The following is a 26,043-nucleotide window of genomic DNA, read 5'->3' on the forward strand; positions in this document are numbered from 1 at the left end:
GGGACCGACACGACGAATCGGACTGTTTGAAGTGCCAATTCTAGTGTAACAGGGTCAATTATGTCTTGTAAATAATGTATTTTCTAATGTTTTATTATTGTTATCCATCCATACATCCATCCATTTTCTACCGCTTATTCCCTTTCGGGGTCGCGGGGGGCGCTGGCGCCTATCTCAGCTACAATCGGGCGGAAGGCGGGGTACACCCTGGACAAGTCGCCACCTCATCGCAGGGCCAACACAGATAGACAGACAACATTCACACACTAGGGCCAATTTAGTGTTGCCAATCAACCTATCCCCAGGTGCATGTCTTTGGAAGTGGGAGGAAGCCGGAGTACCCGGAGGGAACCCACGCATTCACGGGGAGAACATGCAAACTCCACACAGAAAGATCCCGAGCCTAGATTTGAACCCAGGACTGCAGGACCTTCGTATTGTGAGGCAGACGCACTAACCCCTCTGCCACCGTGAAGCCCTATTATTGTTATAATTACACAAAATATGTAAGTTACATGTAAATACATCAATATTGTTAGATGTTTTGTCAATGTGGAACCATTGTCTCGTTGTCCCTCCTACTGCAATAATGACTGTGACACCTGTCTTTTTATATGTGTTGGACACGCCTTCCAACTTCCCTTTTTGTCTACGATGACGGGAGAGGTAGGCGTCCATGCGACGACAGAAAATATTTTGTCTTGTTAAGAACTTCAATTCGGTTCTTGTTCATTATTATATTTGTGTCGGGGCTCGACGATGGCAGAAAGTTTTTGATGACAATTGTGTTCTGTATTATTAGGTATGTTTTTATTTTACTGTGTACGTATCTATTCCCTTTACGTCTACGATAACGGGAGAGGGGCTCGACCATGGCAAAAAGTTTTTGATGACAATTGTGTTCTGTATTATCAGTAAAGTTAGCTGAGAAACCCATGGTGTCGGTCGTGTTCCATAAAACACACACAACGCAGAGGAAAAGACCACCGGTTACACTAGGTTCTGGATTTTTGAGTGTGTGCAGTTTGGGAGTTGGGAGGTTTTAAGCTGGGTTGGTCTGTGGAGGCTGGGGTGCGTTTATGTTCCGAGGGGTTCACCTTGAGACCTGATTTACCTCATCCTGTTTCCTAGAGAGGGGGTCGATTATTTCTTTATTTATTATTTATTTGCATACAAACAGAAGTTTGTATGCAAACAGAAGTTTGTATGCAAACTACAATAACGTGAAGCATTTTTTGGAACAATTCAACAAACCCTTCAAAGTTGTTTCGCTATCTCAGAAACATGGAGATATGCTAATAAAGGAATGGATTTTGACCTGGAAGAATATCAATCAATCAATCAATCAATGTTTACTTATATAGCCCTAAATCACTAGTGTCTCAAAGGGCTGCACAGACCACCACGACATCCTCGGTAGGCCCACATAAGGGCAAGGAAAACTCACACCCAGTGGGACGTCGGTGACAATGATGACTATGAGAACCTTGGAGAGGAGGAAAGCAATGGATGTCGAGCGGGTCTAACACGATACTGTGAAAGTTCAATCCACAATGGATCCAACACAGTCGCGAGAGTCCAGTCCAAAGCGGATCCAACACAGCAGCGAGAGTCCCTTTCACAGCGGAGCCAGCAGGAAACCATCCCAAGCGGAGGCGGATCAGCAGCGCAGAGATGTCCCCAGCCGATACACAGGCGAGCAGTACATGGCCACCGGATCGGACCGGACCCCCTCCACAAGGGAGAGTGGGACATAGAAGGAAAAGAAAAGAAACGGCAGATCAACTGGTCTAAAAAGGGAGTCTATTTAAAGGCTAGAGTATACAAATGAGTTTTAAGGTGAGACTTAAATGCTTCTACTGAGGTGGCATCGCGAACTGTTACCGGGAGGGCATTCCAGAGTACTGGAGCCCGAACGGAAAACGCTCTATAGCCCGCAGACTTTTTTTGGGCTTTGGGAATCACTAATAAGCCAGAGTCCTTTGAACGCAGATTTCTTGCCGGGACATATGGTACAATACAATCGGCAAGATAGGATGGAGCTAGACCGTGTAGTATTTTATACGTAAGTAATAAATATGAACTAAATTATATCAACAGAACCAACTAGAACAGAGGGGGAGTAGCTGTGTACGTGATGAAGAACTTGAACTACAAAGTGGTAAAAAAAGATGTCATGAGCTATTGATATTATCATAACCATTGAAATATGTCATGAAAAAAGCAACAACGCACTGATCAGTTGTATGTATAGATCACCTAACTCAAACATTGATATGTTTGAGAACTGGATTAAGGCGACTTTTACTGAAATCTGTCAAAAAATAACCTTTTTATATGGACACTTCAACATTGACCTCTTAAACCCTAACAAACAGAAGTCCTTTGATGACTTTACAAACACAATGTAGAGCCTAAAATCCCAAGGCTCAATGTGTGACGAAATAAGGAAATAATTAATGTTGTGAAAAAATGTAAATTCAAGACATCAACTAATTCAAACGGAATTGACAAGGAAACAATAAAAAAAGGTTATTGAAGAGTTCTCAGAACCTTTAATATATATCAGCAATCTATCATTTCAAACAGGCAAATTCCCAGATAAAATGAAAATTCATAAGACTGGAGACGGACAGCAGTTTACAAACAACATACCTGTTTCTCTACTGCAACAATTTTCTAAAATTATTATAATATATATAAAATTATTAAAATCATTACATTTTATCGTATGCATGTTTGAAATCAACTGAAATTAAACTGAACTGAATTGAATTTTTAAAACCGTTTAAGTGGTGTGCATTGTAACACAATGAGTGAACAAAAATATGTATTTTATATATTGCTTTGAGGATTGTTTTGAAGTGGAAAAGGGGTGGGATTTAATAAGCTCTGCTTCTTCCTTCTTGTTTTTGGACATATTGAAATAGAAATGGTTAAACTGAGATTGAGTACTGATGTAACGTAGTATGCATATCTGGAAAAAAATTAAACTGAACTGAACACTGCAAAATTCAAACCATTACTTTGGTCCTAAATACCAAATCCTTCCAGTCAGAGCTACTGCTTCTCTAATGATTTGTAAACTTACAAACTCAGCAAGGGATTAAATAATTAGTTATACCACTGTGCGTTGCAGATGGCTGATCCACTCGAATCACACGGGCCAATTTCTCTTTGTGTATGTGACTGTGTTAATAGCAGCTCATGGGTACAAACACTATAAACACTTATTTTACAATGTGTGTGCGTGCGCAATCAGGAGCGACATCCTCTGAAGACCACATTGTGTTGTCAGTTTCAAGATTCAAAACCACAACTTCATTCATCAGCAGCTAATAACAAGCCAAATGTGCTCTAAAACACGCACACACATAGAAATTATATTCTAAACATATACTGTACATCTATCCATGAGGATTGTCCCCAGAAAGTAGTCATGTATGTCTGTCAAATTGGTGGGGTCTTTTTTAGGATGATTTAAATGATCTAAAAGTAATTTAATGGAATAATCATGATTAATACAAATAAAAAAGTGTGATTAATCTGATGTAAAAAAGGTAATCATTTGACAGCACTCATATACATACAAACATACATACATAGTTGCCGGTGTTTTCCCTTTGTTAAAGCATTATTCTTTTAAGACAGTTTGCCTTCATTGCAAGCCTTTATTGTGAACTTTTTTTTTTCCTTTCCTTCTTGCTCCCGGTCTGACTCTGGCTAGTACATACTATGGTTGGATGCTGAGCTATGTTACCATTTATGTTGCTCAAGAGTTGAATATGATTGTGTTTCTCCAAAAGTATAAAAATGGCTGCTGCAGCGAGGGCACGGTTTCAGTCACTGGATGGCTTTATTTGCATCTAATAACTTAGCCTCTCAAAACGGATTCTTTCCACAGCCAGCCAAAAAGTGGCTTAAATATACTGTTGGTCTGTACAGCTCTTTTTTTTCATTGTTATATATTTTTTTTAATAATATGACCCTTTTTAAATGATTTATTTGTCAGCACTTATTGGATTGGTCGAAGTTCAACATAATGCGGCCGACTGTGAACAATACATCCATCCATCCATTTTCTACCGCTTATTCCCTTTTGGGGTCGCGGGGGGCGCTGGCGCCTATCTCAGCTACAATCGGGCGGAAGGCAGGGTACACCCTGGACAAGTCGCCACCTCATCACAGGGCCAACACAGACAACATTCACACTCACATTCACACACCAGGGCCAATTTAGTGTTGCCAATCAATGATCAACCCGCGGCTCTTTGGCCACTCCGATGTGGCTCAGCTGCATAATCGCCGACCCCCCGTAAGGCGATTCCGGATTTCAGTGCCTCTCCCGGACATCACCCGGGGTAAACATTCTCCGATTTTCACTCGGACTACAATATTGAGGGCGTGCCGTGATGGATTTACTTTTAATGGATTTACTTTTAACGTCCTCTACAACATGTCATCGCGCCCGCCTTTACGCCATGCTATGCTATGCTATGTGCGTGCTGGCCGGAAGCATCGATTTCGATGCTTCTATCGTCACACGTACACGATTGCAAGCCATACTGGGTGATACAGGTTACACTGAAGGTTGTGATATAAACAACTTTACCACTCTTACTAATCTGCGCCACACTGTGAACCCACACCAAACAAGAATGACAAACACATTTCAGGAGAACATCCTCACAGTAACACATTATAAACACAACATAACAATTACCCAGAATCCCGTGCATCCATGACTCTTCCAGGCTATATTATACACCCCCCGCGCCCTCAACCCTGCCCACCTCAACCGACGCACGTAGGGGGGGCTTTGGTGCTAGCGGGGGTGTATAATATAGCCTGGAAGAGTCATGGATGCACGGGATTCTGGGTAATTGTTATGTTGTGTTTATAATGTGTTACTGTGAGGATGTTCTCCCGAAATGTGTTTGTCATTCTTGTTTGGTGTGGGTTCACAGTGTGGCGCAGATTAGTAAGACTGTTAAAGTTGTTAATATCACAACCGTCAGTGTAACCTGTATCACCCAGTATGCCTTGCAATCTCGTACGTGTATATGCAGAAGCCACATACAACATGATACTGGACTGGCAAGAAGTTTATACATGTTGTAGAAGGCGTCAAAGGCAATGGCTTCTTAGCACACCCTTATTATTGTTATCTGGGTGACCACCTGCAGTTTGCGAGAATGGTTGCGGCTCCCATTCTCTTCTTTAATTTGTGAAATGGGTCAAAATGGCTCTTTGAGTGGTAAAGGTTGCCGACCCCTGATCTATATCATATTTGAATACACACACCATATTCCTCAATACTTTTTGGTATGACCCCAAATCACAGCAAAATAACCAATTTATTTTTGTGTTCCTTTAAAATCCAGGTATTATTAAGCAATCCAATCTATACTACTATAAACCATTGACAGCAATATTTTCTTCATGCGCTATCCGATCTCAATAATCCAAGTGGTGAAAAACATCTAGTTAATCAAATCAGTGTAAAACGGTTGACCATACATTTGAGGTATGTGTTTTTAGCATTAAGAGAAATGTTGACCTTTTTCCTATTTATTAACGTTCCCATGTGACATTGTTACTATAAGTACCAAATGACAGCCATTATACTACACAGTTTAACCACCCTCTTAGTTGCCATGATGGACTGAAAGAACTAAAGTTGAACTGTGTACCAAAAACTGATAAGCAAGCTGATGGATAGCAGCGATAAGGAATTTTCAAGGTAACTGTGCAAAATTCAGTCTGTCTGTGGGAATTCAGCAGCAGAAGCAGAAGTCTGTTTATTTTAATGAACTCAGAAGCGTCTCCTCCGTTTCCCTTACATTACAGCGTAGCTCATTTTGAGTTCACACAGTGCACTTTATATCCATCATAGATATAAAGCAATCAGGACTTAGTCTGTTTTGTCTCTTATTGAGACGACTAGCTATCTTGTTGACAAGAGCCAGGTCACATTTGGTCATGACTTAAGTTGTTTTGCATTGGTGTGCCGTAAATTGAGCAAGACAGAAACGGTGTCTTTGTGAGTACAAACATATATTTTTGTATTTGAAGGATTGGAGGAGCTATAAAAGTTGGTGTCGCCTCAATCCAGTCATCTTGTTTCATTTAGGGTATGTACTGTACAAGAGTTGTGTTGCTGTTTATGACACAGAGTAAATGTTGATTTATAAAGGCATGGAGTTGACTACAAAATGGGATATTTTCTATGATAATTTTCTACTTTTCTGACCTAAATGTTGCAATGTTGGATACTTGTGTTGGACAATGCTTAAAGCGCCAAATAATAAGGTGCATGCGTTAGAGAGTGATGGACTATTTATTTGGGCATTGCTGGTATCTGCAGTTGGCACAGGTTAATAGTGATGTATCGACATCAGTGCTTTAGTTATAGGTTTTACACTTTTTTTGATATTCTTAAGTGATTCCTAATGTTGAAAGAATCTCTCACAGGGTGAACTTATCATTTTATGAATGTTTTCAACGGTATGCAATTTGATCCAGAACTGTGTTTGCTTTGCTGTTTGTCATTTCTTACACTGATAAAATAGCTATGCTCTCACTTGATGAGAAACTTAAAAACACACACACTTCACTGCTTATTGGGTCTATCAGTATGTAATGTATCCAGTGCATTGTCCATGATGTAACATGTAGTGATTATAGTGATCCCATAAATCATATAATGAACTTTATTTTTTATCTCCTGTTCTTTATATTTGGTGTTGCACGTTTCCTTTCTTGAATGTACAGTACAGTATGGCTGACATTTACTTTCATATACATGTCTGTGTATATATATATATATATATATATATATATATATATATATATATATATATATATATACATCAATCAATCAATCAATGTTTACTTATATAGCCCTAAATCACTAGTGTCTCAAAGGGCTGCACAAACCACCACGACATCCTCGGTAGGCCCACATAAGGGCAAGGGAAACTCACACCCAGTGGGACATCGGTGACAATAATGACCCAGTGGGACGTCGGTGACAATAATGACTATGAGAACCTTAGAGAGGAGGAAAGCAATGGATGTCGAGCGGGTCTAACATGATACTGTGAAAGTTCAATCCACAATGGATCCAACACAGTCGCGAGAGTCCAGTCCAAAGCGGATCCAACACAGCAGCGAGAGTCCCGTTCACAGCGGAGCCAGCAGGAAACCATCCCAATAGGAGGCGGATCAGCAGCGCATATATGTATGTGTAGGTGTGGGAAAAAATCACAAGACTACTTCATCTCTACAGAACTGTTTCATGAGGGGTTCCCTCAATCATCAGGAGATTTTAATGGAAGCATTCACATACAATGGTTTAAATAGGGAACAGAGTGGGTGGGTACAGGCAGGCGTAGGGTGTGGTGATTGGCTCATGTGTTACTTAGGAGGTGTTTCCGTCTGTGGCGGCATGTTGAAATGATTTCACTGCGCTTGTTGAGGGATGACAGGTCTGGATGATATATAATAAACAGTTTCTCTTTTAAACATAGGTTGCATGTTTTATTACCACTGTTGCAAGGTGTGCTGGATGCAAGAATTTGCCATGTTATTGAATATTTAACATTATTGTCTTTGAGGTTCCAAATGTGCTTGCTGAGTTCTGTGGAATTCCACAAAGTCTGGTTTCTAAAGGAGGCTTTGTGATTATTCCATCTGGTTTTATATATATATATATATATATATATATATATATATAATATATATAGGGGCGTCGTGGGTAGAGCGGTCGTGCCAGAAACCTGATGGTTGCAGGTTCGCTCCCCGCCTCTTGACATCCAAATTGCTGCCATTGTGTCCTTGGGCAGGACATTTCACCCTTGCCCCCGGTGCCACTCACACTGGTGAATGGATGATGAATAAATGATAGGTGGAGACCAGAGCAGCCGTAAGCGCAAACTGGCAGCCTTGCTTTTGTCAGTCTACCCTAAGGCAGCTGTGGCTACAAATGTAGCTTACCACCACCAGGTGTGAATGAATGATGGGGTCTCACTTCTCTGAGAGCGTTTTGAGTATCTACTAATAGAAAAGTGCTAAATAAAATCTATTCCATTATTATTATTATTTGTATTATCATATACAGGTGGAAGCTGAAGGTCTCTCTTTAATTGATGCCATTATTGTATCTTCACCAAACAAACCCACACCCCCTAAACTGGGCAGGTTTTCTGTATACCAAGAGTCTGTTTCTCGCCATGCCAGCCTTTGTCCTTTCCCCTGACTCCTTTAGCAGGATTGCTTCCAGGTTAGCCCCACATGTTAACAGCAAGCCCATAAATGAGGTGAAGAGTGAAGAGTCAATGTCTTATTAGAGGGGAACTGCACTTTTTGGGGAATTTTGCCTATCATTCACAATCATGAGGGATGAGAAGACAAAAGTTGGAATTTTTTTTTGCTGGCTAGCAATCAATTCGACCTCTAAATCAATTTAAAAATGCATTCAGAAAAAATCAACAGTACTTCATTTATGCATGGTCCGTAACCTTTATAATAACCAAGCTGTAGCGACATTGTTGTTGTAAGAGCGAACACTGATGAACTTTTTCTAGCGTAGTAACACATCTGCGTTTTTCAGTAATAGCCGTAAAATCTAACTCCAAGAAAAGATAAGCTAGCTTCTACGTCAGCATGAAACATGTTTGAGTTTGTAATGCACAACACAATGCGATAGAACACCAATCTGTACTGACTGAAAAACATGGCATCGGAAAAAAAGTACTGAGCTACCTATATTACAGTGACCGTAAAGTGTTAACCCACATTTCATGTTGTTTGTGCACAGCTAGCCAGACAGGGTATGCACTATAGTTGTAATAATGCTCAAGACATGCTGTGTGTACTATATCATGTACAGTATGTGGCATAGTCGAACAGTTGTGCATTTGGTCCAGCTGGCTGGGGACATTTTGTCCGGTTTGTTTGGGTGAGCATCCCATTTATGTCAAAATAGCATGGGTGAAGTTACACATTCACAGCGCCAAAGTCACTTTCACCCCCCTCTCTCGGCTTCCATCAGTTCCAACGTCCAACCCTTCCTTCGTACTCGCTTCTCAAAGCAGTAGTTCATCGTCAGTATGCATACTCACAAAAAGATAAGATTATGAATACTCATTTGTCCAAGAATAGTTGTCTACACACACACACACACACACACACACACACACACACACACACACACACACACACACACACACACGCACACGCACACACACACACACACTGTACAGCCCAACAGTTGGGACACACCTTCTCATTCAAACCTGAAATGGTTTTCACTTCACAGGTGTGCTTGAAGCTCATCCAGAGAATGCCAAGAGTGTGCAAAGCTGTAATCAGAGTAAAGGGTGGCTATTTTGAAGAACTTAGAATATAAAACGTCTTCAGTTATTTCCCCTTTTTTTGTTAGGTGAATAACTTCAGATGTGTTCATTCATAGTTCTAATGCCTTCAGTGACAATCTACAATGTAAATAGTCATGAAAATAAAGAAAACACATTGAATGAGGTGTGTCCAAACTTTTGGCCTGTACTGTATGTATATATTAGAATCAGAAGTGTTTATATATATGTGTATATATATATATATATATATATATATATATATATTGATATTGATATTGATGGAGGGTTTTGAACTTGTTTTAAAGGATATTTGAGAGTACAACAGTGACTCCCATTAGCGTCATCATGTAAGCATTTTTTATCATCTTTAAAGGGGAACATTATCACCAGACCTATGTAAGCGTCAATATATACCTTGATGTTGCAGAGAAAAGACCATATATTTTTTTAACCGATTTCCGAACTACAAAAGGGTGAATTTGGGGATTTAAACGCCTCTCATTTGATAGGCTGTCGAACGATGAACTTTCACCAGTGACGTCACAACATGAAGCAATCCGCCATTTTCTCAATCTTATTACACGCACCAAGTCAAATCAGCTGTTATTTTCCGTTTTTTTCGACTGTTTTCCCGTACCTTGGAGACATCATGCCTCGTCGGTGTGTTGTCGGAGGGTGTAACAACACGAACAGAGACGGATTCAAGTTGCACCAGTGGCCAAAAGATGCAAAATTCCTTCGTTTGTTCCGCACACTTTACCGACGACAGCTATGCTACGACAGAGATGGCAAGAATGTGTGGATATCCTGCGACACTTAAAGCAGATGCATTTCCAACGATAAAGTCAATAAAATCACAAAGATGAGTTTTGTTGATGTTATTTACTTATGTGGAGTGTGCTAATCAGACATATTTGGTAACGGCATGACTGCAAGCTAATCGATGCTAACATGCTATTTAGGCTAGCTGTATGTACATATTGCATCATTATGCCTCATTTGTAGCTATATTTGCATTCAGCCTTTCTGTCCACCCACATTTAATGCCAAACAAACACATACCAATCGTTGGTTAGAAGGCGATCGCCGAATTCGTCCGCGCTTCCTCCCGTGCCGCTGTCTGTCGTGATATGGCTCAAAAGCTTCTGTTTCTTCTTTAATTTTGTTTTCGGTACCTGCCTCCACACTCCAACCATCCGTTTCAATACATGTATAATCTGTTGAATCGCTTACGCTGTGAAATCCGAGTCTGAATCTGAGCTACTATGCTATACCTTTCTGTGCTATCCGCCATGTTTGTTTCTGGTGGCTTCACGCAGTGACGTCACAGGACAACATAGACAGGTGGATATAGCGATGGTGTAAATCAGGCACTTTGAAGCCGTTTTTCGGGATATTGCATGATGGGTAAAATTTTGAGAAAAACTTCAAAAAATACCAGAAGCCACTGGGAACTGATTTTTATGGGTTTTAACCCTTCAGAAATTGTGATAATGTTCCCCTTTAAAATCCTTAAAAAACGACGGGTGTTCCTGTCCCTCATAATGATTGTGAACGATTGGCAACATTTTAAAAAAAAAGTGCTGCTCTTTAAATATTTCTTCCATATTTTGACAACGATGCATGTATAATTTTTATTTTACTGATACATAAATGCTGAACATAATGTTCCTTGGACCCACCCACACACAACTGAGACCTTTTTGAGTGGTGTCAACAGCTCCTGGTTACATGCATACATACACATAAACACACACATACACGCAGTTACCGACACTCACACCGATTCGCAAAGCCACAGAACACCTGTCGGACTGCATGGCTCGCTCCAGGACACCTTCGAGTCATGAGCTCATCGGAAAAGCAATTAAAGGCAGCGTGGGCCCTGCACGCTTGCGTAATGTTTTGTTTTGCTACTTGGCTTCGGAATTAACTAAATCTGTCAGAAGTCATCAGGCTGACTTGAGCTGGGCTATATTTATTTATTTTCAGTTGGAGAGACTGGACACAAAGTCCCAGCACTGCCTCATGTCCCACGATGAACCAATTCTGAGGGGCGATTAGTTGGCTAAAACACAGATCTCCCCCCTCATTTGGGAGGGGCGAGGGTGAGCATGTCTTTTGTTGCCTGTCTCAGACTGATGGTGGGGTCATTGCCCTCTTGCTTGAAGGCTGTGCCATCTTTAAACCTTGACTTTAACCTTGGTCCTGTGGGCACACATAGTGTACACAGACTTGACATCCATAAATTGAGATGTGAGTTGATAAAAAACATTAATTAAAAGGAAATACATTCAAAGAATGATTTAAATGACATATTTTGGGGGTCAATGTGGAGAAAAAAGAAAAACGATCCTTAACTAAGTCTAGGTTTTGCGTTAGTCTGGTCTCTGGCTTCAATGTGGCCTCAGGCCAGGAGCAGGCTGATGTCAGACAGCCGTAAAACAACACCAGCAGCCCTCTGCTCTCTTTTAAGTCTACTGGACTTAAGTCTATGTGGAGGGGGAAAAAAATCACCTTTGACATTAATAGGTCCATTGCGGCGGAGTCAAGGTAAGTGTGTCCTCATATGTCTGCACGTACATGGTGAACTGCACCAACTCGTGTTTTCTTGAGGAGTAATTTAAGAAGTAAGAAAAACACATCTGTTATCATTGTCATCACTTTCTGTAATTACCCATATGCCACCATGTTGGAGCAGTGAAAACAACAGTTAGCCTCCTGCCGAGGTTGGTCCCTCAGCATGTCAGGCGGTTTCATGATGCTGCCTGCTTCAAAGGAGGCGTCACTCTGCGTCAACACCATGCCAAAACACGGACATTTTTTGTAAACGGTAACGCCTTGGTCTTCAAAGCACCAAACGCCAAGTCCAAATATATTTAGTTTGTGTTACTCTCCGGCTGTTCTTTTGACTGGCATTCCAGTGTATCAAATTGTCAGAAGTGTATTCCAACTGCTGTTGAAATACAGCTGATCTGCTATTGATTATCTAGTACAGGGGTAGGGAACCTATGGCTCTAGAGCCAGATGTGGCTCTTTTGATGGCTGCACCTGGCTCTCAGATACATTTTAGCTAAAATTGCTTAGCATGATAAGTAATGAATAAATCCGCTGCAGTATCAAAAATAACGTTCAAAATATAAAACATTCTCATGCATTTTCATCCATCCATCCGGTTTCTACCGCACCTGTTCAAGAAGTCGCATTAATGGTAAGAAGTATTTTGTTTATTTTTGGCTAGCCTCAGAATAACAATGTTATTAAACAGAATAATAGACTTATTATACTCTAAAAATGTTGGTCTTTCTTAAAAATGCACGCATATAGTTGTATTCAGTGTTAAAAAAAAAAAGAAAAAAAAGTTGTATGGCTTTCACGGAAATACTTTTTAAAATATTTGGCTCGTGTGGCTCTCTCAGCCAAAAAGGTTCCCGACCCCTGATCTAGTAACATAATGACAATGACTATGTACAGATTTGAATGGCTTATTGGTGGCATAACAACAATGTCGCTGGTTTGGTGACATACAAATGGTGGCAGTGAGACCGAGTAGCACTTTACTGCTCGTCTGGTACCTAATCCTTAAGTGCTTCCTGACATTTAAAAATAATGTTTTCCTTACACCACATAATTCTGTCGTGTTTTGTGTGTCACTATTTGCAACAACACTTGGCAAAGGTCTGCTAACAATTGCAATGAACTTTGATATTGAAAACCCAATTATAAACTGAAGAAAAATTACCTCGGGCATCAGCAAACTGCATGTAATTTTAATGTTCTCTGAAAGATCTGTAATCAGCTCCAGTAGTAGTGCACTTAAGATGTGACTTTAAGGTTTTACTACTTACGTATAAAATACTACATGGTCTAGCTCTTGCCGATTGTATTGTACCATATGTCCCGGCAAGAAATCTGCGTTCAAAGGACTCCGGCTTATTAGTGATTCCCAAAGCCCAAAAAAAGTCTGCGGGCTATAGAGCTTTTTCATTTCGGGCTCCAGTACTCTGGAATGCCCTCCCGGTAACAGTTCGAGATGCCACCTCAGTAGAAGCATTTAAGTCTCACCTTAAAACTAATTTGTATACTCTAGCCTTTAAATAGACTCCCTTTTTAGACCAGTTGATCTGCCGTTTCTTTTCTTTTTCTTCTATGTCCCACTCTCCTTTGTGGAGGGGGTCCGGTCCGATCCGGTGGCCATGTACTGCTCGCCTGTGTATCGGCTGGGGACATCTCTGCGCTGATGATCCGCCTCCGCTTGGGATGGTTTCCTGCTGGCTCCGCTGTGAACGGGACTCTCGCTGCTGTGTTGGATCCGCTTTGGACTGGACTCTCGCGACTGTGTTGGATCCATTATGGATTGAACTTTCACAGTATCATGTTAGACCCGCTCGACATCCATTGCTTTCCTCCTCTCCAAGGTTCTCATAGTCATCATTGTCACCAACGTACCACTGGGTCATTATTGTCACCGATGTCCCACTAGGTGTGAGTTTTCCTTGCCCTTATGTGGGCCTACCGAGGATGTCGTAGTGGTTTGTGCAGCCCTTTGAGACACTAGTGATTTAGGGCTATATAAGTAAACATTGATTGATTGATTGATTGATTGATTGATAGTGTAACAGTCGGGGTCCCCTTCTATAATGTTGAAAAAAAGCTGTATTTTGTCTTTTTGATGGCTTGACACTGGCAAGATTAGCTGTTTTGCTTAAAATGATTGTATTAAGTTACACAATCATGTGGGTGGATTGATAATTTCATCAATAGTCTATGTAATATTTTGTATGTTTTTTTTTTTTTTTTATGTAACTGCTGTGCTTCACCTTGTGTAGTTTCCCCTTTACACTTGGTTTTAACATACAAGAGGTCTCTGGTCTTCGTGCGTGTTCCGTTCCTACGACGACGTTAAACTATATTTTGAGTTTTTGTGTAAATCAGAATCGATATCTAAATTATATCTTAATTAAAATCGAAACATTACAGGATTCAATCAACTTGTTAGTAGTATGCCAAAGAATCACATCATTTAAATGCAGTATTTTATTTTCCTATATTCAAACAGTGTTTCTGTTCCATCCATCTTCTTCCGCTTATCCGAGGTCGGGTTGTGGGGGCAACAGCCTAAGCAGGGAAACCCAGACTTCCCTCGCCCCAGCCACTTCGTCTAGCTCTTCCCAGGCCAGCCTGGAGACATAGTCTTCCCAACGTGTCCTGGGTCTTCCCCGTGGCCTCCTACCGGTTGGACGTGCCCTAAACACCTCCCTGGAAATGTGTTCGACTTACTGCTGGCAATGCGGACCAAGCTCTGACACTGATCATACAGGGAGCGGACCGCCACAATAAGACAGTCCGATACCCCATACTCTCTGAGCACTCCCCACAGGACTTCCCGAGGGACACGGTCGAATGCCTTCTCCAAGTCCACAAAGCACATGTAGACTGGTTGGGCAAACTCCCATGCCCCCTCAAGAACCCTGCCGAGTGTATAGAGCTGGTGCACAGTTCCACGACAAGGACGAAAACCACACTGTTCCTCCCGAATCCGAGGTTTGACTATCTGGCGTAGCCTCCTCTGCGGTCCACTTGAATAAACTTTACCGGAAAGGCTGAGGAGTGTGGTCCCACGATAGTTGGAACACACCCTCCGGTCCCCCTTCTTAAAGAGAGGAACCACCACCCCGGTCTGCCAATCCAGAGGTACCACTTCCGATGTCCACGCGATACTGCAGAGTCTTGTCAACCAAGACAGCCCCACAGCATCCAGAGCCTTAAGGAACTCCGGGCGGATCTCATCCACCCCCGGGGCCTTGCCACCGAGGAGCATTTTAACTACCTCAGCGAACTCAGCCCCAGAAATAGGAGAGCCCGCCACAGATTCCCCAGGCACTGCTTCCTCATAGGAAGACGTGTTGGTGGGATTGAGGAGGTCTTCGAAGTATTCCTTCCACCTATCCACAACATCCGCAGTTGAGGTCAGCAGAACACCATCCGTACCATACACGGTGTTGATAGTGCACTGCTTCCCCTTCCTGAGGCGGCGGACGGTGGTCCAGAATCGCTTCGAAGCCGTCTGGAAGTCGTTTTCCATGGCTTCCCCGAACTCCTCCCATGTCCGAATTTTTGCCTCCGCGACCGCTGAAGCTGCACACCGCAGCTTCAGCGCAGTTTCTGTTCCAACTGTGTGTAATGATAGAGTGACCGTAAATCTTAAATACACGTTTATTGTTTTTAATTAATAATTAAGCCAACTACGCTTCTGTATTGTAAAGTTGGTCATTATGGTGGAACTTTGAGAGCTAAGTGTTTTCTGAGGCGGTATTTGGTGAAACACATTTGAAAACCACTGGACTAGGGTACACATAGAGTAGGTTATAAATAGCATAGGTTAATGAGAATAGATTATACAGTATAATAGATGATTGCTCACTGGAAGGGGTGTTTCAAAAGAGGGAAAAACAGATTTATTGGGATGTCTCGATAATGAGACAACTACATTGCTGATTATCACTGTCAATTTCACGTGTTCAGGGTAAAATCTTTATCCTTGACAATGGTCGAAACAAACAGATTAGTCTGAGCATGGGGCCAGTGTTGGTTGCCCTTTTTTTCTGAAGTTTGTAGTTTTACCTCACTTTTCTCTTTCGCTTTACTTCTCTTTGACACGCTCATCAAAAGCTTGGGAAACATGAGGGTCACAGTTAAAAAGTGAGCTAAAAAGAACAAAAGTGACACACTTTCTCCCTGTAGCGACACACATTTACGTATTATTCCTGGCTCGTGTTATTCTGCTTAATGTTACATATTATTCTTTGCACTTGCACTAACTAGTTGTCGTTGTAGTGCGGTATTAAAAACGTATGGGAGTGCGTCGTAAGCAGGAAATATTGTAACACTTAATGTCATCTAAAACGGACAAAAAGTACTGAATGCATCTTCACTGTTGAATTCATTCCCTGCTTAATCCTGGGCGTCATTTCAAAACATTCAACTCATTTGAGGCATTGACACTATACATTTTCCACGTTCCCAAAATGGTAACTTTTTGAAGTTACCGTATTTCCTTGAATATCCGCCGGGGCGCTAATTAATTTAAAACCTCTTCTCACTCCTGCGCTTATTCAAAGCTTCTGGTAAAAGTAAGCAGGCGCTAATAATTTTAAAACCTCTTCTCACCCCTGCGCTTACCAATGGCATGCAGTAAAAAAATGTGTGTGATTAAAAAAAAAAAAAAAAAAAAGTTCTTCTGCGGCCACGGCCCGGTGGTTGGGGACCACTGCTCTACAACATGTCATCGCGACTGCCTTTACACATCGTTATCTGCATGCCTGCCAGACTCATGCATTTAGCTGTTTCTCATATGAGATTGCAATGCATACTTGGTCAACAGCCATACTTTTTACACTGATGGTTGTGATATAAACAACTTTAACACTCTTACTAATATGTGCCACACTCTGTGAACCCACACCAAACACATTTCTGGAGAACAACGGCTCTGTTGGGGCGGCATGGCGTAGCGGGTAGAGCGGCCGTGCCAGAAACCTGAGGGTTGCAGGTTCGCTTCCCACCTATGGACATCAAAGTCGCTGCCGTTGTGTCCTTGGGCACACTTCACCCTTTGCCCCCGGTGCCGCTCACACCGGTGAATGAATGATGAATGAATGATTGGTGGTGGTCGGAGGGGCCGTAGGCGCAAACTGGCAGCCACGCTTCCGTCAGTCTACCCCAGGGCAGCTGTGGCTACTGATGTAGCTTACCACCACCAGGTGTGAATGAATGATGGGTTCCAACTTCTCTGTGAGCGCTTTGAGTATATAACAATAGAAAAGCGTGATATAAATCTAATCCATTATTATTATTATTATTATTTTAACACATTATAAACGCAACATAAGAATTACCCACAATGCCATCCATCCATGACTCTTGGCTATAATTATACATGCGACCCCAACCCCGCCCACCTCAACCGAAGCACGGAGAGGGGAGGTGGAGGTTGGTGCTAGCGGGTTGTATAATATAGCCAAGAATCATGGATGCATGGCATTTTGGGTAATTCTTATGTTGCGTTTATAATGTGTCACAGAGCCGATGTTCTCCCGTATTGTTTGGTGTGGGTTCACAGAGTGTGGCACATATTAGTAAGAGTGTTAAAGTTGTTTTATATCACAACCATCTGTATGGCTGTGGAACAAGACGCCTGGTTTACACATAGTAGAGGCAAAAAAAAAGCGAGTTTCACTCGGCAGTATTTCAAGGCAGGCGCATATTACATGCCCGGCGGCTATTCAAGGAAATACGGTATTTCACTTTTTGTGTAACATAAATCCAGTTTAATCTTGACAATGTGTACTGCTTACACATTTCTCAACTGACAATGTTGGTGTCTCAATATTGGGGCTAACCCCAAAAGGGACAAGCGGTAGGAAAATGGACGGTTGTTATATTGGGGCTAATCTTATGTTACCAAAGTTTGCATAATTTATACTACTTGCAGGTTCCAGCCATTCCAACCTTAAATTGTTCGAGTCATTCAATATATCACCTTAATTCCATATTATCCATGACAACATTACCAATTCCACCTTTCTCAAACTGTTCCAAATTCTACATTCACCCTATATTTCAATACATTTCTTCAGTATTAAAGCATTTCAGCTCAGCGTCAGCTCTTGACTATTCACACACAATTTCGACAGAAATTCCATTCTCTAGTTGCTCAGGCTGTTCTGGTCCATGATGGAACTACTAGAAGTTGGCCTGCAGCTCCACAGCCACAGCCAAGACCTATTAGGCAGCCACATTGTGGTATCGGAGTTCAAGCCACAGGGCTGAGGTTATGATTCCTATTTAGGAAAAGGCAAGAGTGAATGCATGGTGGCAAAGAAGACTGGAGGTGGAAAAAGTAGCACAAAAAAGGAGTGACATATAACTGGAAGGTGAAGTGATAGATTGTAATGTGGTGTGGAGCTTGTGATACAAAGAGTAGTGGAAGATGGATGAGAGAACACAAGGGTGGGTTATGGAATACATTTGATGTCAGGATTAATGCCAGTAAAGCTGTTAAGGACACAAGCTTGGAAGGTGCGGGGCAATAGCATAGAGACATTACCATGACACTGATGGAGGGACGGAAAGTAAACTATGTCAGATGATGATTGTTAGTCTGACTTAATCCAAGGAGAACATCTTTCAATTTTTGATCATTTTGTTTCCATAATAAACTGGAAGGATCAAAGTACACCTGGTAAACTGTAGTCAGGCACACAAAATAGGCATTGAAAATGTGCAGCGGCAGCATTGTATTGCACTACTGATCCTGTAACACTTTCTACATCACACATGCTTTCAGTCAAGCACACATCATTTCATAATGCACACGCACACACACAAATAAGGTCACACATCACTGAGCTCTGTAAAAGTGAAGCAAATTAGAGGCATTTTATTTACATTGTTAACAAAGAATAATAGACCTTACAGGAATTCCTGCTGAGCGGGCAGGTTTCTGTTACAAAGTGTGTCTCTGAGTTGCATGAAGTGCATGTGTTTGTGTGTGCCATTGTCACATCTGCAGGACAGCCAGCAATCAACCAGCACACACACACACGCACACGCACGTATGTGTGCACAAACACACACACACACTGGCTTTGGGCCTGAAACAGCAGATTGGGGTCTTGTCCAAAACCCCATTAAACTTCTTGAAAGTCCTGCTAGAGCTGAAACATCCTCCTGTCGTCATGCTGGGACATTCCACAGCACGCCAGAGACCCTCCACTAATCCTGCCGGCATGGGAATCATTATTGATAGGATCCTAACGCATTACCTCAGGGCTCACTTATTGTTGGTAAAGATTATTTTTTAAGAGTAAACCAAGACCCAGCAATAGTCTTATATTTCATAGAAATTCATCAGAAGAAAATGTTTTTCTTGGCTTAGAGAGCTACCTCTTTGATCAGCGTAAAAAAAAAAATAGTCCTTTCTGCTCTCTAACAAACAGCTTTATACACTCAAACTGGATATTGTGGACACTGTGAGACCTTGTGAGAGTAGAGCCTGGCACCTAATCCACCTTTGCACATGGGTGGACAATGTTATACATTTCACTGACAGATATTGATGTTCTTTGTATTTCAATCAAAGTGTTTAGTGTGTGGGTCGAACATTTTTAAACAACTGTCCAGTGTTTGCCAGACAGATGTACTGCATAATCTTTCCGATGTATTTTTCCCCCCTCAGACCCATTATTGCTTTGACAAACTGCAAAGTTTGGAATTACACAAGTTAAACTCATTTCCTTTCACTTGTTATGTGTCCAGGTGCAGTTCTGTTGGCTAGTGTTCAGGGCATCGCGATCAACGTGGACCCCATCTTCTGCACGTGGCTGCTGTATCAGCCTCATCGAGGGAGCAACAGGCAGCAGCAACAGGTTTGAGACACTTCATTTTATCATGGCGTTATTTAGTTATGTTAGTGCTTTAGACTACATAGTAAAGGGGTTCAATTTGAAATAATATTTTTGTTTTGAAAGAATGAACGTTTTTTTGGAGGGGCATCCCATCCGATTTTGGTATCGGATATCGGCTTCCATCTAAAATCTCTGATACAAGCAGTTCTACAGCATGTTTACCACAAAGTTTGGCAGCGAGTTATAAGCTACTCTATTGAGCACACTATGTTGATCTTTTATTTTATCTTAGTAATGTAATTTAAAAAGATAAACATGGTAGGTTATAGGCTACTAGGAGCTAGCGGCTATGTAACAGCTACGCACACAATAACATACAAGCTAGACATATATACAAACCCCGTTTCCATATGAGTTGGGAAATTGTGTTTGATGTTAATACAAACGGAATGAAATGATTTGCAAATCCTTTTCAACCCGTATTCGTTGAATATGCTAAGAGACAACATATTTGATGTTCAAACTGAGAAACAGTTAAAATAAAAGGTGATGTATCACAGTGGTGAACATGCCCTTTCCCAACTACTTTGGCACGCGTTGCAGCCATGAAATTCTAAGCCAATTATTATTTGCAAAAAAAAAAAAGTTTATGATTTTGAACATCAAATATCTTGTCTTTGTAGTGCATTCAACTGAATATGGGTTGAAAAGGATTTGCAAAGTATTGTATTCCGTTTATATTTACATCTAACACAATTTCCCAACTCATATGGAAACGGGGTTTGTAATATGTGTCCTTAATTGAACAATTGCAGTCTAAAATAGCACATTTGTCGATGTAAACAAGTATCAAATAACGATAGTTTCATGTTACTTACACAGGGTAAGGTGTTAGGGTTCAGAAAGTATTACCTCTGCTTCACTTTTTCTACATTTTGTTTTTTTACAGCTTTATTCCAAAATTATAAATGATAAATGGGTTGTACTTGTATAGCGCTTTTCTACCTTCAAGGTACTCAAAGAGCTTTGACATTACTTCCACATTTACCCATTCACACACATTCACACACTGATGGAGGGAGCTGCCATGCAAGGCGCCAACCAGCACCCATCAGGAGCAAGGGTGAAGTGTCTTGCTCGTTCTTTCCATTCTCAACTATGTTAAAATAAAAAGACAGAAGAAATAAGAAATAATGAAGTTGTCGCGCATATTGTAATGGCAGTCGTTGTGTTCGAAAACAACGTTTTTTGGAACAGCCCAACTATGTTCAACCAATCAGCATTCAAAAGCACAGGCCCCTCCCCTCAAGGGTTATTGGGGAACTTCCAAAAGTTCCACCTCGCTACTAGGAACTAAAAAATAGTTCCTATAGAACTAAATCTACCCGGGTAGTTTAAGGTGGAAACACGAGGGGGTGTACTTGATTTACCCTGGTAAATGGGAAGGTTCCTGCAGTGTAAACAAGCCTATTGTAGCTATCTGTGGACAACTTGAAGAAAAAGAATAGCGTCATACCCTCTGACGGCGTGGAGCAAGCGCATTGAGGGGAAAGCGGTGCGTACAATGTATTGAATACATTATTTGTTATTGTTATTGCTAAATTGCTCATTTAATAAAAATAAAAAAATGACATGAACATAAGTATTCACAGCTTTTGCTCAATACTTTGTTGATGCACCTTTGGCAGCAATTACAGCCTCAAGTCTTTTTGAATACAATGCTACAAGCTTGGCACACCTATCTTTGCGCAGTTTCGCCCATTCCTCTTTGCAGCACCTCTTAAGCTCCATCAGGTTGGATGGGAACTGTTGTTTTTTTTTATCCAGCATGTATCTGTACATCCACCTTCCAACTTTTTGTGCTGCCTCTGTACATCTGAGTCAGATCATATCCGAATGATGTCTAATTTTAAATGTAAATTGGTTGTTTTGTTTGGCTTTTCTATTGAAGCCAAGCTTGTTTTAGTTTGCCCATGTTGTGTGATGTGGTTCTAACCCACATTTGGCAACTGGCATCTTGCACTTAACATGCCCCTTGCCTTTGTAACTGTCGTTTGGGAAGGGATCATCTTCTTTCCATGAAAGCTGAATTTCTTGGTTCTTTATACTGCTTTCCACATCTCCTGTTTCATTGTGTTCCACTTCCAGTAGCCTAATTTTGCAAATAGTAGCAGCTCATACAAGTCGCAGCTCCAAAAATTGATAAGAATGAATAACATTGAAATAATAATACAATGGTTTGCTATAGTTTGCCCTGCTTCTTCTTGCCTTATGCTGTTTAAAACAGCTGTCAAAATACACAAGTGTGAGAGATAAGGAGAGCAAATGACTTAATCTCACCTACTCCTTACTCTGGAGGTTATTGCTGTACAAGGATAAACACATGTTTCTGGGCTACTTTTCAAGGTCTGGTTGTTTTAGTCAAGACCTTTAGCTGAAGGCCAAACAACCACCTCGAGAAACCGCAATGAAGAAGCTCACCGTTGCAGTTTTTAGATTTAGAGTATTGGAGAATGCTGATAATTTTAAAACATACATTTTCCATACAATTAAAAATACAAACATTTAGATAGCTGAATGAGGAGATGAGATTGAATATGTTAATAAAAATGTGTTTTATTTTTTATTATCAATGGATAAATGAATAGTTGTTATGTTTATGATGTTAGTTTATTCCGAACATACATGCAGTTGCAATGTGGTACGTCACATATTTCCAGTTTTCCACTTCATTGTATCCAAAAAGGTAGACATAGTTATCAGTGATGTGCATTTTCCTCACTTAGGCTGATATATTATATACAGTATCTAAACCAGGGGTGGGCATTACGTCGATCGCGATCGACTGGTCGATCTCGGAGGGTGTGTCAGTCGATCTCAAGCCAGGCATTAAAAAATAGACATAAAAATGAGCAATCATCAACCATACCAAGACTTCACTTTCGTCAGTTGTTTGACATTCTCGGCACCCGAGGATCTTGTGAGATGACGCTGGCTGCTGCGAGCTCATATTTAAGAAAAAAATCACTAACAGGGTGGACACAGAGAAACACATTTTATTTCTAGAGACCCAGTACCTACCATCAGTACCTCCATCAGTGTGTGAATGTGTGTGTGAATGGGTAAATGTGGAAGTAGTGTCAAAGCGCTTTGAGTACCTTGAAGGTAGAAAAGCGCTATACAAGTACAACCCATTTATCATTTACTGTCAAAACTCTAAAGACCGACAGCTCAGTTCCTGTCTTCACCATAAAAGACCTGTTTCATCCTGCCTGTGCTAACAAAATAAGAGTCTCAGAAAGCTAGCGTGCACAAGCTAGCAAGCAACGGAGTTTGATGCCAATGTATTTCTCCCCCCGCCCTCAGCGACCGCTTTCTCACTTGCTTGCCCACCCGCACACTCACTGACGTCACTCACCTGCTGCCAGACATTAAAGGGCCACACACATATGCTACTCTCATAACAAAGTGTTTAAAAACAAGTATGCAAGTTGGACAAATGAGATGCCAAATCCAACCACTTTCATGTGGTATTGGACAGAAAGGAGGACTTTTTTTTTCCCTCCATTTGAAAATGCGGACGTTATCAGCACCACTGTCTAATTCCAATCAATGCAAGTCATCAGAATCAGGTAATACACCAACTTATATTCTTGTCTTCATGAAAGAAAGGAATCTATGTGTGTTAAACATGCTTGTATTATCGTTAAACACCATTAACTTGTTAACAAAAACGTCTCTTTCATAAATAAATATAAACTATAAATAGGAATGAGGTAGAGCTCCTCGACTTGGTCAATTGAAAAGTAGCTCACCTGCAGAAAAAGTGTGAGCGCCCCTGATCTCAACGTATATGTGAAAATTTTAATAGACTGCCAATTGGCCTTCTACAGTTGGTGTAACACACATTGTCTCCGATAACATAAAACTGAAGTCTGTTTTTGCTGTTTTAGCGTTTTTTTCACAACATAAAAAAAAATTATCAAAACGGTCCCTGCATGCTTTGACATTTCAATATGCGGCCCATGGTGCAGAACGTTTGGACACCCCTATAGGTAATCACAATCGCTTAACAGTATTGGTACAACAATATTAACGTCATCATTTATTCCATAATCCTCATTATGTTGTGATATCATTGCAGAATCCAGGCCCAGTTCCCTTGACAAAGCGAAGAGAGGATGACATCTCATTAGGGAGCACACCATTGGTCCAACAGACTTCCAATCAAGCCTCTGACTATGCTAGCAGCCCTGTCAAAACCAAAACTGTTACAGGTAAGCTTAAACATTTTGCGTGCAAACAGGCATATTCATAGTAAACTACTTTGAGGTGATGTTGCAATATTACCAACAAATCATGCATGCCTGATCGAAAAGACACACAAATAAGGGTCCAGTTTTCAAAATGCAGTAGTTTGATGCTAATTTACACTGGATGCCCGTGGTTCTCAAATGGGGGTACACCTACCCCTGGAGGTACTTGAAGGTATGCCAAGGGGTACGTGAGATTTTTCAAAAATATTGTAAAAATAGCAACAATTCAAAAATCCTTTATAAATCTATTTATTGAATAATACTTCAACAAAATATGAATGTAAGTTCATAAACTGTGAAAAGAAATGCAACAATGCAATATTCAGTGTTGACAGCTGGATTTTTTGTGGACATGTTCCATAAATATTGATGTTGAAGATTTCTTTTTTTGTAAATAAATGTTTAGAACTAAGTTCATGTATTGAGATGGATCTCTATTACAATCCCCAAAGATGGCACTTTAAGTTGATGATCACTTCTATGTGTAGAAATCCATCCATCCATCCATCTTCTTCCGCTTATCCAAGGTCGGGTCGCGGGGCAGCAGCCTAAGCAGGGAAGCCCAGACTTCCCTCTCCCCAGCCACTTTGTCCAGCGCTTCCTGCGGGATCCCGAGGCGTTCCCAGGCCAGCCGGGGGACATAGTCTTCCCAACGTGTCCTGGGTCTTCCCCGTGGCCTCCTACCGGTTGGACGTGCCCTAAACACCTCCCTAGGGAGGCGTTCGGGTGGCATCCTGACCAGATCTCCCCGAACCACCTCATCTGGCTCCTCTCCATGTGGAGGAGCAGCGGCTTTACTTTGAGTTCCTCCCGGATGGCAGAGCTTCTCACCCTATCTCTAAGGGAGAGGGAAACTCATTTCGGCCGCTTGTACCCGTGATCTTATCCTTCCGGTCAAGACCCAAAGCTCATGGGAACATAGATCAATCGGTAAATTGAGAGCTTTGCCTTCCGGATCAGCTCTTTCTTCACAACAACGGATCGGTACAACGTCCGCATTACTGAAGACGCCGCACCGATCCGCCTGTCCATCTCACGATCCACTCTTCCCTCACTCGTGAACAAGACTCCTAGGTACTTGAACTCCTCCACTATGTGTAGAAATCTTTATTTATAATTGAATCACTTGTTTATTTTTCAACAAGTTTTTAGTTATTTTTATATCTTTTTTTCCAAATAGTTCAAGAAAGACCACTACAAATGAGCAATATTTTGCACTGTTATACAATTTAGTAAAGCAGAAACTGATGATATAGTGCTGTATTTTGCTTCTTTATCTCTTTTTTTCAACCAAAAATGCTTTGCTCTGATTAGGGGGTACTTGAATTAAAAAATGTTCAAAGGGGGTACATCACTGAAAAAGGTTGAGAACCACTGCTGTATGCCTAATACATACTAGTGATTAGCACGAGCGAACTTTCGTGGCGTTTTGTACAACTCCAATTTTGGCAATCAAAACTGCAACTAATTAGACATGACAAACAAACAGCTAGTGTGTAAAAAATACGATATTTACAATTCAAACACATTGTAGTGCTCAACAAAAGACAAGAGTGGCATAGTCAATTTATTGTGAATTTACTATTTCCTGGATACTGCAACTTTGGACAAACTGAAATGAATGCATACTTGCAGATGAGACAGCAGTTTAAGAAAACAAGATATGCTGTAACTGGACTGCGCAGTTATTATGAGCTCATTGACTGTTAAATAAGAAGGAAATAATTTGTTTACTAACTCATTTATTACTACTTGAAAACAAACACATGTACCAGAAAGTGGTACCGGAATAGATTCTTAGCTATCGGGAATTAGTAACGCATTGTTTCAAATGTGAAAGGTACCCATCACTAACTGTAGTTATTTCAGCCTTTTGTACAATATTTATGTCATAAGTGAGATTGGGTTTTTTAAAGACCATTTATTAATTGCTATACC

The 26,043-nt window shown here is 41.0% G+C and overlaps 1 protein-coding gene across 4 annotated transcripts in view; it reads left to right on the plus strand.

The window, feature by feature from the left end:
- LOC133562376 (intermembrane lipid transfer protein VPS13B-like) overlaps positions 1 to 26,043 on the plus strand; it is an 819,661-nt gene that overhangs the window by 196,084 nt on the left and 597,534 nt on the right. For all 4 annotated transcript variants that reach the window (XM_061916537.1, XM_061916536.1, XM_061916534.1 and 1 more), the window contains exons 20-21: positions 19,701 to 19,810; positions 23,934 to 24,066. In XM_061916537.1, the coding sequence (XP_061772521.1) occupies positions 19,701 to 19,810; positions 23,934 to 24,066 (243 nt within the window). The remainder of the gene's footprint in view (positions 1 to 19,700; positions 19,811 to 23,933; positions 24,067 to 26,043) is intronic.

Source organism: Nerophis ophidion, linkage group LG11 (genome assembly GCF_033978795.1).
Source record: "Nerophis ophidion isolate RoL-2023_Sa linkage group LG11, RoL_Noph_v1.0, whole genome shotgun sequence".
Lineage (NCBI taxonomy): Eukaryota > Metazoa > Chordata > Actinopteri > Syngnathiformes > Syngnathidae > Nerophis > Nerophis ophidion.